General features: G+C 50.0%; 1 protein-coding gene across 2 annotated transcripts in view; it reads right to left on the bottom strand.

Annotated features, from left to right (window-relative positions):
• LOC111148769 (WD repeat domain 25) overlaps positions 1–16,030 on the bottom strand; it is a 140,885-nt gene that overhangs the window by 120,862 nt on the left and 3,993 nt on the right. Inside the window, exon 1 of one of the 2 annotated variants that reach the window (XM_022505568.1) lies at positions 873–944. The exons of the other annotated variant lie outside the window; for it this stretch is intronic. Coding sequence (XP_022361276.1) covers positions 873–944 — 72 coding nt within the window. Of the gene's footprint in view, positions 1–872; positions 945–16,030 lie in introns of those variants that run through there. 2 annotated transcript variants of the gene reach the window in all.

The raw sequence follows: 16,030 nt of genomic DNA, 5'->3' as shown, positions 1-16,030 counted from the left end.
AACGCGGTACTCCTGCAGCAGAAGCCAATGATTAAATTCAAGACGTGTTAGCAGTATCCCTTCCCTCCGGAGCAGAGCTGTAAGACGTGACGTGCCCCGTGCATCAAGGAGCAAGGGCCCTGGACAACGGAATGAGGACAGCTTTGAGCAACCCGCCCTCCCGACCTCACGGCCCTCCATGAGCAGTCAGAAAGGTTCTATCTGCGAGAAGCGAAGGGAGCCAGTCCTTCTAAAAACAGATTCTGTTCTTCCACCGCCCTCCTGATTTCCTGCCTCCCAAGTCTTGTCCAGACAGTCCTGCTCCCTTGTTTTACATGTCCAAGGCCAGCACCTTCACCCTACACCCCTGCAGTCTGCGGCTGGCAACACAGTCCTCCACACCCTCCAGCCTTGGCACAGTCTGTTCCCTCGGCCCAGAATGCTCTTCCATCTTGTTGCCACAGAACTACTTCCACCCGTCCTCTGAGACTCCTTGTGACTCTCCCTGGCACTGCCCCCTTGGGGCTGTCCTTTGTGCCCCACAGCGTTTTATCCTCCACTCCCTGAGAACAGGAATGATGCTACACTGTAAGTATCCGTCTACCAGTCTCTCTTTCCCAGAGTCCCAGAGCCTTTCAAGGAAGGGTGAGACACCATAACCATCTCCGTATCCCGCTCCTGCCCCGGGCACCGAACTCTTGCATCTGATGCTGAATGAATGAACCGAGTCACGAGCGCCTGCAATTCTTTTGAAAGAGAAAACACCAACCACAATCTTGCATCTTGTGTTAGAAGGTCAAAAAGGTTGTATCTGTAAGAAGTGAAGGAAGCCAGTCCTTTCAAAAACAGACTTTGTTACAGAATGACAGGTCCATTTCCACAGACATAAGCGCTGTACAAGTATCCTCTTCCGACCCGGAAGCTGAAAAGCTTTCCCAAGGTTTTGGTTTCCTTGACAACAGCATTGCCAGAGACAAGCTGGGAAATAATTAAAAAGTATGTTCCGTTCGTGTCAAACTTTGTAAGTGTTTTCAAATAATAACGATCAGGCCACGCTCAGTGCAGACAGCATCAGTATGCACAGAGCCGAGGGCACACAGGGCACCCCATCCTGCCCTCTAGCAGCACCTCCTCTGAACATGGGGGCATGAATGAAGGAACTTAGCCCTCCGCCCAGGACGACATTCACCACAGGCCCCCCAGCCCAAACAGGGAGATTCATGACTGCACTTTCCAAGTGCCAGGTCCTGGGTCAAACACGGCTGCATGTAATCCCCACGGCGCTTCCTGGAGCTGGCTGTCGCCCTGAGCCCTGCTGCACCCCACCGCCCCTGGCCTCCGATCTGACCCCTGGATCTCATCACAGGGCAGCCAAGACAGGGCCCTAGAAGAAGCTGGCTTCCTCTGAGCTCCACCGTCCTGCAAGTCCACGTCCTGCGAGTCCACATCCCCACCCAAAGCCTCTCCTGTTGGCTCCCATCCCCACACCCTGCCCTGGGGCTGCAGGAACCTCGAAGGAAGATGGAAGGCACCAGCCTGGGAACAGTGGTCAGCTCTGAACTTGATTTATGTGTCTCCTCTTTTCAGGGTGGATTTTCATGGTCTGTTCTGTTTTGTTTTGGTTTTCTTTTTAAGATTTTATTTATTTGACAGACAGAGATCACAAATAGGCAGAGAGGCAGGCAGAGAGAGAGGAGGAAGCAGGCTCCCCGCTGAGCAGAGAGCCCGATGTGGGGCTCGATCCCAGGACCCTGGGATCATGACCTGAGCCGAAGGCAGAGGCTTTAACCCACTGAGCCACCCAGGCACCCCATGGTCTGTTCTCTTTTAACAGCTTTACTGTATTCGTATATTTTACCATAAGCCTCCCGAAATCCTTTCTGGATTTATGATTTATAAATAAATAATAAACAAAGGCACAGCTGCAAGGATCAGTCCAAAGCCACTACCTGGAGTGTAAAAGCAAGCATTTCAATAGATGGGGAGGAACCACAGCTTTGATTTACCTCCCAGCTACCATCCTCAAAGCCCGAAGACTGCCACCTCCATCACCCCCAGGGATGCTTCCTGCATGAGCTAGAGGTGGGAGGAAGGGCCAAGGCATGCAGGCAAGATCACTCCCTAGACTCTCCAACCCCCTGAAGTTCAAGGAGGCCCACAGGAGCATGACAGACTGAGCAGGGCTCATTCGTTCATTTACACGTGCTGCTTAAGCCTCTACGACGTGTTCAGCTCTCCTCCAGGAACTGGAGATACAACAGTCAAGAAAACAAGCTCCCTGCATCATGGAACCCTACATCAGAGTTCTTCCCAGTGTGCAGATGAACTAATTAAGCCTCAAAAAGACTGGGATGCCTGGGTGGCTCAGTCAGTTAAGTGGCTGCCTTGGGCTCAGGTCATGATCTCAGGGTCCTAAGATGGAGTCCCACACTGGGCTCCCAGTTCAGTGGGGAGCCTGCCTCTCCCTCTGCCTGCTGCTCTCCCTACTTGTGCTCACTTGCTCTTTCTCTCTGACAAATAAATAAAAACTTAAAAAAAAAAAAAAAAAGATTAAGGCCCTTGCTCACACTCATGTGACTACCTTCTGGAGCTCCCGAGCAGGAAGCCGACAAGAACCACCCCAGAACGCAGAGGCAGACAAGGGTAAGTCCAAACGCCAGCTCTGTCTTTAGGAGTCACATATCCTTCATTGTCCCTCTCTGATCCTCAATTCTCCCATCTGTAAAATGGGCCTGAGGAAGCCGTCGATGCCAGCTTACATGATGCAGCACCTGCTACATGCCTGGTACTCCCCTAAGAGCTCTCCACGGTTTTTCTTATTTAAACCTCAGAAAACTATGATTGATGCTATTATTATCCCCGCCTACTGATGGAAAAACAAAGGTCCCAAAAGTTATACAGCTTAGTCCAAGTCACAGAAAGCACAAGGCCAGGGCTGAGCCCCACAGTGAGCCTCCCAAGCCCGAGTGACTATCCTACACCCCAACTGTGGGTAAACAAGGTGCAAAGCCCTAGTGTGGTGCCTGACCCAGTGTGGGCCCCAGGGGCAGCAGCCGGCCCTGTGCCCTGTCCAGGCCTAAAGCCTGCAACAGGTTCTGCCTGGCTCCCTTCAGTGGATGCCAACACTGCCCCGGCCTGCCAACACTGGTCCCCGCCGCAGCTCGAGAGTCATAGCCCAGGGCTCTCCTCCCGACCAACCTGGCTCCTCATCTCCTCATCTTCCAAGACCCAGCAAGACCCAGCTCAACCTTCCCCTTCCCCAGAAGCCTGTCCTATCTCCTGCCCCCACCCTGACAGACGCACCCCACTCCTCTTGTGTGCTTTCTTGCCAGCAAGGGTATGTCTGGTCCCTTTGAGCCCAGAGCGTATATAGAGCGAGCACTGAATCGACAGCTGGATCAACGGATGACCAAATGAAGAAAGAAGTGGAGACACCAAGTCTTCTGTAATGACCCCAAGGCCCATCTCTCTCACGCACTCTGTGGCAGCTGGTCCCTAGGCCCCTCACCGCTCATACCGCAGACAGAGAGCCCAACCAAGGCCTGACTGACTCACTGGCCACACAACCACCAGGAGCCACCACCACGCTGCAAAGCCAGAAAACAGGAAGCCATGTCTGGAAGAGCCTAAGTTCCTACAGAGGCCTGCTGGCATCCCTGGGCACACACCATGTTATTTGTTCAACGAATCAAGGTAGCTAGAGGTACACCGGATGGCAAGCCTCCCGTGTTTAAGAACTTGGCTTCGCAGGCAATTACAGAATAAACCCTGGCTAGAAGTTCTTGATAATCCCTTCCGTTTATAAGGGCTTTAGAGTTTACAGAGTGGCTTCCCACATCTGACCTTGTCTGTCCCTGACAGCCCTGTGAGGCCCTTCTTTCACAGAGTGTGGACGCCCAGAGAAGCCGGGTGGGGACGGGTGTGCCTCACGAGGGTGCTCCCAGTATGTTCAGCACGGTGCCAGCCTCTGCCCCTGCCTCCAGCACTGGGCTCGGGACCCTCTCCAGGCCAGCACACAGTCACCAGGGGCCCGGCCACAGGCACAGAGCATTCCCGAAGGGCCCTTAGAGTCCCTGACCCCACCTGCATCTACTTCCCAGCCCACTGGCGACACGCCTCCAACCTGCCCTGAACCTTTCCATCCTCACCCCTTTCCAAGAGGTGGATACTCCCCAAGGTGACGAGTCCTGAGTGCTGGAAAGTTCTTCCTCACAGGATGCCAACCTCTTCCCCCACATTTCCACCAGTAGACCTGCTTTTGCCCCGGAGTAAACCAGAGTACAGCCCATTCCTCTTCCCACCACAGCCCCACTAGCACCTGAGGACAGCCGCCACGCTCCCTGGCGTGTCCCCGTCACCAGGCTCGCAGCATCATGGCAAGACTCCAAGGAGCCAGGATATTCCAGAACATGCTTGAATGAGAGCAAAGAACATGCAAAGAGACCAGGACGACAACAAACAACTTTTCTAACCAAAGGTTACAATGAAAATGTGTTTTAATTTGTGTTTCTGTACCTTTCAAAATAATACTTCAACTAGTTCAGAAAGATACCACTTGTGTTTATAAAAGCCCTTCAGTTTTCCCTGCAGTTGTCGGGCTGTGTAAACACACTGTGAGCAGGGAGAGAATTGCTCCTTGTGATACTGTTAGTGCTGGCTTGTATGCGAATTAGAATTCTAAACTCAGCAGGTTAAAAATGTTCTGAAAGGTTAAAAATGTTCTGAAAGCAACTGTGGTGTTAGTCTAAAGAATTATAGATCACGTTCACTTAGAGAAGGGCCTTTGCCCCCTTGGGGCTACAAGGGAAAATTCTAGGCATGATAGTTAAGCAAAAGAGTTGGTTATTACTCAGGCTTTGCAGCGGCAGTGCAAATTGGTATAATCCTTTTGGAAAGCAATCTGAGGAGAGAAGTGTCTGGACCCATGAAAATGTACAAGCCTTTGACCCAGCAGTCCCACTTCTGGGAATTAATCTGAAGGAAATAATCCGACAGAAAAGGATTTCATGCATGAAGACAACCACTTCAGTATTATCTACAATAGCAAAAATTAGAAACCACCTAAGTGTCCGAGGACAGCTAAGTAAATTACAGTTAATCAGCCCGACAGAACATCATGGACCCGGCACAAACTGACAGCTCTCCGAAGACGCAGAGGCGGCCGGCGGCGCTGCGGCGGGAGAGGCTGGGAGAGAATGTTAAGTGGGAGGAGCAGGCTGCAAACCTGTATGCGCACTCTGTGAAAAACACAAGCCCATATGGACCAGAAACGGATAGGAGGGTGTTGAAAGGATCACCGTCATTGAGGTGTACGCTGGAACTGGGAGGTTTTTTCCCATCATTTTATAATGTTAAATCACCTTCACAACAGGCAGAAGGGAGGGCAGCGAGAAGGGGCAGGGAGTCCAAGGGGGGCTGGGACCCTCCAGGATCATGTTTTAGTCACGCTGTTTGGAAATCTAACCACGCAGGAGGAGGCAGTGACGCAGCAGCGGCTGACTCGCGCCCCGCCACCGGAGCCGCGCGATGACACCGCTATTACCCACACGTACATCCCGCTAAAGAGAAATTACAGATATAAATCAAACCGTGCTCCCCAGGCTTCTTGATGGGACCCTTTTACACTCTCTGAAGTTACTGAGGACTCCAGAAAGCTACTGCTTAATGTGGGTTATTATCAATCCACGTTTAGCATATTCGAAATTAAAACTGAGAACACTTCAGAGTATTAATTTATGTAAAAGTACCAATAATAAACCCATTACATGTCAACATAAACAACATCTCTTATGAAAAGTAATTTTATTTTCCAAGACAAAAAAAAAAAATATCAGCAAGAAGGCACTGTTTACATTTTTGCCAGCTCCTTAATGGCCGGCTTAATAGAGACAGCTGGGCTCGCAGAGCCGCTTCTGCACTTAATCTATTATAACAGCACACGTCCCGTTGCCTCTGGAAAACTCCATGTACGCTCAAGAGAAAAGGAGAGTGGAAAAGGCAAATAACTTCTAGGTACTATTATGGAAACAATTTTCACCCCCCAGACCCTGTGAAAGGGTCTCGAGGACCCCGGGGGCTCACAGAGCGCACTGAAAACCACCACAGTGAGTCGCGGCGTTAAAACCCCGCTGCCACAGTACGTGGGGGGGTACAGAGGGGTTTAAAATCACATGGATAGTTGGAACTCGACTATGTTGCCTTTTATTTCCAAAGACTGGATGGAAATATACCAAAAGTCTACAGTCATCGCCTCTGGGCGCAGAGATAATGGGCAGTTTTTTTCTTTATACCTTCCTGTTCTTTCCATAGCATACATGTATTTCTTTTATGGTCAAAAACAACATTTCATTTTTGAGGAAAGGCTGAGGCGGTCATGGTGCACCCGTGCCCCGTGGAATAAGCTGGATGGGAAGAAGGTCATTTTAAATCATTAGTAGCCAGCATCAGTGTGGGGGAGCGTCATGAAGCAGGGCTGCTCCTTAATATCCCAATCGATCCCTGGCACCGAGCACACATTCATCACGGCGGGCACAGCCGGCCCCAGACCCACAGAAAGCCTGGAAGAGATGATGAGAATTGAAACTGGCTCAAGCTAATCACTGCTAGATGAAGGTCAAATATAGGTGACTATTTATCAGATCTTGAGATGGGGGAGGACATGCCATGCTCTAAGGCCACAGGACAATTACAAAGGGAAAGGTCTATACACTTGACCCAAAAAAATGTCAGGTTTTCCCTGTAAAAAATAATAACAATAAGGAAGTACCAAAACGCAAAGTCAAACAACACATGGTGGGCGGGGGGAGGGATATGATGACAGGTCAATGTAGTTAGTATGTAAATTGCTGCAGAAGAGAAATGCTAAGATGGCAGGAGACTGATGGACAAAACCCACAAACACTTATTGAGCATTAACAAGCTGCCGACCTGGTTTTAAAGGAGCTGCACGCGAATGAATTCATTTGGTTCTCAAATAAGACACCACTCAATTAGCAAATGTTTAGGAAAGTTAATAATTCTTCCACTGTCTAGGGGAAGAAGACACAGTCACATTTACACATAACTGATGGCGTGTGTCATAAATGGAAGGCCACTGTAGGCGCTGAAAAGAACATAGTAGATCTGTGTGCTGGGAGGAAAAGCTGGCAGCTGGAGGATACATCGGAGTGACATCTGCACGCCCCACACAGAGACCCCAGCCTTCTCCCTGGCTCAGATGCCTGAATGCCAGCAGCCACAGCATGAAGAGTCCTGTCTGGGAAACTGACCAGGGTACCCAAAACACGTCGGGAGGTTCACGTGGGTGGGGGTCCTGCCCTAGGTGCCAGCCGGCCACCTCATCACCCTGCAGCAACCTCCCTGTGGACAGGCCCCATCCTCCCTCCCTCCCTCTCTCTCTGTCTCTCTTTCTCACACACACACACACACACACACACACACACACACACACACACAGCCTCTGGTCAGATCAGCTTTCCCCAGCCTCCTCCAAAACACAGACACCAAAACAGGGGTATAAGGAGGTGACAAGGGGCAAGAACATTTTCCAAAACATAGGAAAACTTTCAAAGAACTCCAACAGCTAAGAAAAGACCTTGTAAATATGCAATTTTTTATAAAAAAATGACATATTCTTTAAAAAAGGAACATTCAGAAAACAAGAAACAGCTCTTGGAATATAAAAATATGATAGATCAGAATAGAACACTTTTCTGAATATAAGTTATACTCAGTTTAAAAAAAAAAGTTTAAGTATATGGCAGCAGAAATACAAAATCAAAAAAAAATATATTGAAAGATAAGGTGGAGGAGATTTCCCAGAAAAACAAAACATTAAGGCAAAGAGAGAACTAGAAAGAAAAGGAAATTAGAAGCTCCATCCAGGGACACCCAGAGCAAGGAACTAATCTGAGTCCCCAGATCAAAGCCCTTGACAGGGAACCTCCCGAGGGGTATGGCCTATCTCCCCGTGGCCCCTGCTCCACAGGAGGGGACATGGTGCCCAACGCCTCGCCCCTAGCGAGGGAAGACAGGAAGGCCAGCCTGGAAGCAGCTCCAGGATCCTCCAGCCATCTGGTCCTCCCGCATTTCAGCCTAGGTTCACAGAGCTTGTGAGGGGGGTGAGGGGTGGGAGTTGCAGGAATCCTGGGCTGACACAACTGGTCTCCCTCGCATGCACTTCTGACCATCCCCCTATGCCCTCACCCCTGCACCCTGCCCCACTCCCCTCACACGGGGGTCTGCACCTGGGGAAGAAGCCTAAGCAGAGATAGCAGAAGCTTCGAGAAAAGGTGACAAGGTTGGACTGTGCCCTTCTTTTAAGGGGCAAAAGTATGGGGAGAAGATAACCATCACAAAATTTGTAAATGCTGCTTACAAAAACAAAGCACCTATGGTATAATTAAAACCAGTTGATGCTCATGGGAAAAAATGTGGAAAGGAAAAGCTGCGTACAAAACATCCACAGTCGTATGCCTGAGTGGAGACCTATGGTTTTTTTTTTAACTTCTACCTTTTTTTGTAGTTTTCCCAAAATTTTAGCACTTTTATGATAAAATTAAGGTAAACCTAAAACAACTTATTCTTTTATTTTATTTTATTTTATTTTAAAGATTTTGTTTATTTATTTGTCAGAGAGAGAGAGAGAGAGAGCAAGTACAGGCAGACAGAGTGGCAGGCAGAGGCAGAGGGAGAAGCAGGCTCCCCGCCGAGCAAGGAGCCCGACGCAGGACTCGATCCCAGGACGCCGGGATCATGACCCGAGCCGAAGGCAGCTGCTCAACCAACTGAGCCACCCAGGCGTCCCCAACTTATTCTTTTAAAGGAGAGGGACAAAGCTGTCACTGGGCAGTAAATGGGTGCCTTTAAGAATCTTCTGTGTCCAAGTTTTAAAAGCAGCAAGAAATAATTTACTAGACTGCCTCAACTCTTAACTGTGCCAATTTTGCAATCTGCATTTTTCAATTACATTAAAAGCATTTTCCCAAATTGCACTATTCTTCCCTTAATGATACGGGATGAGACTGGATGAGGCTGGTTCCCTGAGGACAGAGGCTGCACCCTCGCACAGCACTGTTTTCTCCCCGTCAGCATCTGGCAAGCACACGGCCTGCCCTGCGTACGCTCTTAAAGTTCAACGCAACGAAGTTTTCAAAAAGCAGAAAACACAGCTTGGGTTCTGCCACACTTCCCTTTTCTTATTCCTCCTTCAACTTAAGGTTTTTTTCTGCAAGGCGAAAGCTTGCAAGGCCCTTCTGGCAAGCAAAGGGAAAGTGGGAAATGTCTCATTTGTTGGCCTCAGAAACGTTGCAGCTTTCATATGGGGGAGAGGAGTGTCAAAAAAAAAAAAAAAAAATCACTTCCCACAAAGAAGGTTCCAGCTCAGGATCTCACAGCAGTTCCCAGAAGCTTGGCAACCCTGCTGTCGATGGGCTGGACACCCTTACTCCCACCCCTGGGACAACTGAGATGACCATGAACTTTCCCGGAAACAAAAATACACAAAAGGTGGGAAGGGAGAGGAGCACCCCGGCACCTCCTACAGAAGATCCCAGCTCCACATCACCACCTGACTTCACTGGGTGCCCTCAGGCAAGTGTCTTCCCCTCCCTGGGCTTCTGTAAAACGAAGACGGACCCAGATATCTCTGCACACATGCACACGCAGCACCCAGTCTCTCCTGGTCTTCCCCTAATTACCCTCGGGGCAATGTTAATCATTCACTCCCCAAATACCAAACGCCCACCACCACAACCCAGCCCTCCTCCCCAGCTGTGCGGCTCTCATTTCCAATAGATTTGCCTCGTGCTTGGAATAAATTGCCAATCATCTGCATAATGCTCCACGACTCCTCACTCTACACATCAAATCATTTCTCAATCTCATTTTGTAAAATCCATCAAGAATAATTCTTTCAAAACTGAAATAAACCTTCACTCTGGCACTTGAATCCATAAATTCCTTGTCTTTGAATCTGAGATATATTACTTCCTACAAAGCACATTTAAGATATCCTAATATAACCAGATATGCTAACAATGATAAATCAACGGGATCCTGTAATACATAAAAATGCAAATCCAAACCACTATGGAAATCATCTCTTCTCCTTATGTCCCTTAGCAGAACCATAGGACTTTGAGGCTGGAACAGAGCCTGGGCACAACTGGGGAGAGGGGATGCCCATTCCCATCCTTTATCCTCAGAGGCAAAAGAACAGAATGAGTCTTTCAGCTCTGCATGCTCTGTGGTCTGACAGCCTCCCATCTTGCTTCTCCAGTATACCAGCTGTGTGATCGCGGGCAAATCCCTTAACCCCTCTGCGCCCCAGCCTCCTTGTCTGTAAAGTGGGAAGAAGACCAGCCCTTGCCTCACAGGCCAGTCACAAAGAGGAGCTGAAACATTTGGAACCATTCCTAGGAGGTGGTAAGCGCTCGGGGATGGTGAGTTCTCTCCAGCCTCCTCACTGTCAGAGGCCACAGAGCTGGCAAACAGCACAATGAGACCCCCAATTTGGGTCTTCAGCCTCCACAACAAAATCCTTTCCTTCAAATGCATGTGGGAAGGGGGCCCCAGACCCAACTGATCCTGGTGCCACTCTAGGTGGGCACCTCTTCCCTGCCCCCAGACTCCCTCTCCTGGGCCTCTTCAGGTACGAAATCGCTCCTCCCCAGGATGCCAGAGGCCCAGACACAAAACGTGCTGAGAGCTGGCAAACCACTCTCCAATTCGTTTTCTTCTACCACATTTTAAACGGGATCGGTTTGGAGACACAGACCCAGCCCCCCCAGTACATGCCTTCCAAATAAATGTGCCATTTTTGAAACGGGAGCAGGTAAACAGCTTGGTACAAAGAAACCCAAAAACTTTTCAAATTTTAAAAGTATCTATTCAGGAGTACTGACATGGAACACTTGGAAAAACATGTATCTGTAGACAGATTATTAAAAGATTCACAAAGGGGCTCCTGGGTGGCTCAGTGGGTTAAAGCCTCTGCCTTCAGCTCAGGTCATGATCTCAGGGTCCTGGGATCGAGCCCCGCATTGGACTCTCTGCTCAGGGGGGAACCTGCTTCCCCTCTCTCTCTGCCTGCCTCTCTGCCTACTTGTGATCTCTGTCAAATAAATAAATAAAATCTTTAAAAAGAAAAAAAAAAGATTCACAAAAACAAGAGTTACATTAAGTTGGAGGATTCTGGGTGACTCGCCTTTCTTCTAACTGTTTAATCAATAAAAGAAAAGGGGAATCAGGAACAGGTCTTTCGGGCCCTCCCACATGCTAGGCACTGCACAGCATCTTCTCATTTCTTCTACATAGCAACAACCCTCACGGGCAGCCATTATACCCATTTACCAATGAGAAAACCGGGGAATCAGAGAGACAAAGTGATTTTCCCAAAGTCACACAGCTACCAAGTAGCAGATACGGAATAGGAACCCAAGGGTCTCACATAACAATAGCACCAAAGCTTTGCCAATCTATTTGGGTTCCACTTACCAGACACAAAGGCTTTAGCTCAAGCCCGGGTGTAAATCAAAGCCCATCTTACCTCCACTAAGGCAACAGAAAAGCATTATGTATAGCCCTGTTCACTGAAGTACTGGCGATTTCAGAAAGAGAAGCAGGTAGTGAAAGGAAACATCACAGGAATGACAAAGCAAAGTCTTGAACTTGAGACAGTCCTAAAAATACATTTGGGGAAAGTTTTTAATAAGGTATAAAAATGCTCCTTACAAACAGCACAAAGATGGGGGTGGAGGGAGGAGAATCAAAACTGCGTCCGTTCCGCAGTGAGCCCAGCTCCGTGAGCACACGGGGACGGGGGGTACAGACCAGGAAAGGCCCGCAGTGTTCATGAGGCACGGACTCAGGGTTAGGGTTATCAAGGATTTCTGTTTTCTCCTTCATTCTTCATATTCTCTGCATCTTTAGGGATTTTCACAATAAGCTTTCATTACGTTCATGATGAAAATGGAAAAAAAAATTTTTTAGGTATATAGGTAAGCCTATTATTGAAAAAATTCCTAAAGCAAACAATTTTGTAAAACAAATGAACAACACCTAATTCGTACATTTTCTTTAAAACCCCTCTGTGTTTCAGAACTCTGAGTTCTGATGCATGGACGGTGGTCCCTGGAAGCAGAAGAGACGTCAGACACCTGTGAGAATGTGTCTGGCTCCTAGCAGGGGGCTCCGCGCGGGGCTGGGGTGAGGGTTGCCCGCATTTGGCTGAAGCAGGCCACACTTGTACTTTTTCCAAGGGCTTCAAAGTCTGAATTCTACCTTTACGTGCGGTGGGTATTCAGACGTGTCGAGCCAAATGAGGACACGGGGAAATGAAACGAGTAGATAAAAGGGTATCTGTGCTGGGATTACAACGGTCAGAAACAGACACGTGCTGCAGGCCGGGGCAGGAGGGGATCATCAGGAAAGAAAACAGAGCATCGGTGCAGCCAGGAGCCATTGTTTTATTTCACTTAATGTCTCCAGCTGTAAATTTTTCAAAACTAATATAAGCATATTTTACAGCTCACAGAACATTTAGAACATATTAGAATAAGTATCTTTCCACTGTAATGTGCCCAATTGAGATTTATGAATTCCAAAGCTGCATTTTAAAGAGATGAAGGAACCGGCACTTCACGCTCTTTAGACAAATCAGATGGATTGTGCTGTTTTTCTCTTGATCAGAAAAGAAATCATATTTCAGTCAATACTACCTTGAATCAAGGATTCTTTCACATTCTAGAAGCTTGAGTGAGCTTATATGAAGTCTTACTGTGCCCCCTAGTGGCAAATAAAATCTATGCACTTAAGAGACCATCCTTTCCCAGAGGCTGGAAATAAAATCCAAAAACAATTTCTTTAATCTTTACTGATCACTAGCATGTACAAAACTTTGTGCCAGGTGCTGTGGAAAATATAAAAATGGGTCTGGCACAGTTTCCATGTTCACGAGGCTCAAAATCTACAAGGTGTTGCAGATCCGGCTCATGGCTACACAGGCAGAAGGAGATGCCACTTCGGGGTAAGGAAGGGAGAAGATTCCTGGGGAGAGCAAAACCATAAGCACACAGCAGGTGCCTACTATGCGCCAAGGACCACACCAGAGTTCACATACAACACTGTTTCTTCTCCACAAAAACCCAGCAAAGCCAGCACAGTCATCTGCACCAACCACACACACTGAGATTCGGAGAAGTAACTTGCCTGAGGTCACACAGCCAGTGAGCCGCTGAGGAAGGATTCAAACTAAGTGCTGTGACCCCAGCCCCCAGGCTCTTCCCTCCTTCCTGATGCAGTGGGGTTCAAGAAGGCACTCTGGCAGGCTTCAACCAAAAGACAAGAGGAAAGGCACCCTAGGAAAGGAGCACAGAGCTGGGGGGGCACCCTGTCATATCCACCTTTTCTAGCTCGTCCCCCACTGCATTGTCTGCTGTCCACCCAGGACTGGGCACAGGGAGCCAGGGCTCCTGCCGGCGCCCACAGCCCCATACTCACTCCAAACTCAGCATCCACATGCCTCCCACTCCCACCCTCCACCTCACAGGCCCCCAAGATCTGCGGCGCCTCCCCTCCCCGACGACCCCAGGGAAGGGGAGGAACACCATCCTGCCTGGAGCTGCGGGCTGCACACCAGGCTATCCATGAAGCTGAGGCCCCAGCAAAACCGAGGCCTCAGCCAGGACCTCCCTCCCCAGTTCCCAGCCCTGCTCCCACCTAGTCCCCAATCGTTTTTCCCATCCTGGCTCCTCCGGCCCCCGTCACACATTCTTCACACTGAAAAGGTGCTCAAAATCAATTTGCCAAGCAATTCTGTCACTGGAAACTGTCACATATCTTAAAGATTTATTTTACTTATTTGTCAGAGCGAGAGAGCACAAGCAGGGGGAATGGCAGGCAGAGGGAGAAGCAGGCCCATTGCTGAGCAGGGTGCTCAGTGCAGAACTTGATCCCAGGACCCTGGGATCATGACCTGAGCCAAAGGCAAACGCTTAACCGACTGAGCCACTCGAGCGTCCCAGCTGTCAAATATCTTAAAGCAGTGAGGATCCTGGTCCAACCATTTGTATGCATGGCTTATTAAAGCCCTGCTTTTTCAGGATCCCAAAGGAAGAAGGAGGTCAGGAGGCACTGACCCAGCAGGCATGAAGGCAGCCACGCCCTGTCCCTGGACCACCTCCAATGCCACCCTTGCCAGACAGTGCGGTGGATAGGGCTCTCTGGAGCCTGCCGGGCTGAGCAAGAGGCCAGTGGCCACATCACCTGCAGTGCACACACCACCTCCTCGGGAAGGGCGGGCACAGCAGCTGCACCCGGTCCCACTGAGGGCAGTTCCACAGCCAACGGCCCAGGACCCAGGTCTGAGCGCATCACCCCACGCAAAGCTTTCCTACGCAGACCCTCCACAGAGCGCCTGAGCAGCTTCCAAAGCTGGGCCAACTGCGCCCCCTTCTGGTCACAAGGTGTCACAGCTGGTTGGCTGATCCAGGGTCCCCTCCCTGGGGACGTCCACGCATCCCCAACGCATAGCACCTGGCACACTCATCTACTCCACAAACACCCACCACACGGCTGAACACACACAACACCCAAACACGGCTTCACTCAGACATGCTCTGTTTAAAAAACGATACTACGGCGGGGATGCCTCTGCCTAGGGAAACCTAAACTTGGCGGGCAAGTGAGCCACGCAGGGCCCAGCGAGCACCTCAGTGACGCTGGGGGCAAACCAGTCCTCACAGGGCTCCAAGCCTGCCCCTCGCCCTCAGGAACAAGACCCCGCAGACAGCAGGCAGGTGGCAGGCACACACGAGGGCGTACCTGCTGCCCTACGTCCCTCCACCCATCTCTGCCCACAGCAACCCAGCCTGTCCTCCGACACCTCCAGGAGAGGCTGCCTCCTCCTCCAGCCTGTTGCTGCCGGCATCTGCCGGACGGCCCCCTCCCTGCAGGGTCTAGAAAGAGGCTGCCCGTGCCCCTCAGGCAGCCCACCTGTAACCACACTACCCTCCACAAAAACCCGTGCCTGGCCTTAGACTGGGTGCTTCGGACACACACACCTTGGCGTTTGTCCCACCTCAGAAGTGCGAACCACCCGTCTCGTGAGTTTGTTCTATGGGGGAGGAAACAGAACGTGAGAGGTTAAGTGTCTTGCCAGGGTCACAAAGCTGTTGGGGATGGAGCCAGACCACGAGGCCCCGATCACACTAAGTGCAGCCCACCTCCAGGGCCAGCCAGACACGGCCTGGCACTACACAGACCCTACGCGGGCCCACCAGAAACCCTCCAGACGTGCTCCTGACCAACGGGCCAAGTCTCCACTCGGCCCTCCACGGCGCAGACTCGGGAAGGAGCGCTGAGAAGCCCCAGCACCGCGGGATTGAACCAAGCACGTTACCATGCACGCCAGGAACACCAGAAGCCTCCTGAGTGGACCTGAGCCCCACCCCCACTCCCCCACAGGAACAGCACCGAAGCCCGGGGTGTAAGATCCCCAGGCTCCAGACTAAAGGCAGGACATAGCACTGTCCCTGCACAACTCTATTCGCCTTGCCAGAAGAGAACACAGACTAGTGGATTCAGGACTCAAACTGGCTGCTTAAAAACAACACCCATCAGAGCGCCTGGGTGGCTCAGTGGGTTAAAGCCTCTGCCTTCGGCTCAGGTCATGATCTCAGGGTCCTGGGATCGAGCCCTGCATCGGGCTCTCTGCTCAGCACGGATCCTGCTTCCTCCTCTCTCTGCCTGCCTCTCTGCCTACTTGTGATCTCTCTCTCTGTCAAATAAATAAAATCTCTTTTAAAAAAAATATGTGTATATATATATATATATATATATATATATATATATATATATATATATACATTTAAAACTTGCAAATACGACGTCCTGGACAGGACGGTTCTAGAACTCTGAGGAACAGAGTTAGAGGAAGCTGGCATTTACCGAGCACCTGTGGGGTCCCTAGCTCTATGCCAGGGTTTTGTAAGCGTTTTTCTCACATGACCACATGATGCAGGAAAGATTATGGCCTTTACAGATGAGACAC

The sequence above is a fragment of the Enhydra lutris genome, unplaced genomic scaffold (assembly GCF_002288905.1).
Source record: "Enhydra lutris kenyoni isolate GAN:26980312 unplaced genomic scaffold, ASM228890v2 scaffoldscaffold20, whole genome shotgun sequence".
Lineage (NCBI taxonomy): Eukaryota > Metazoa > Chordata > Mammalia > Carnivora > Mustelidae > Enhydra > Enhydra lutris.
Note: the sequence above shows the minus strand (reverse complement) of the source record. Positions and strands in the feature narration are given on the sequence as shown.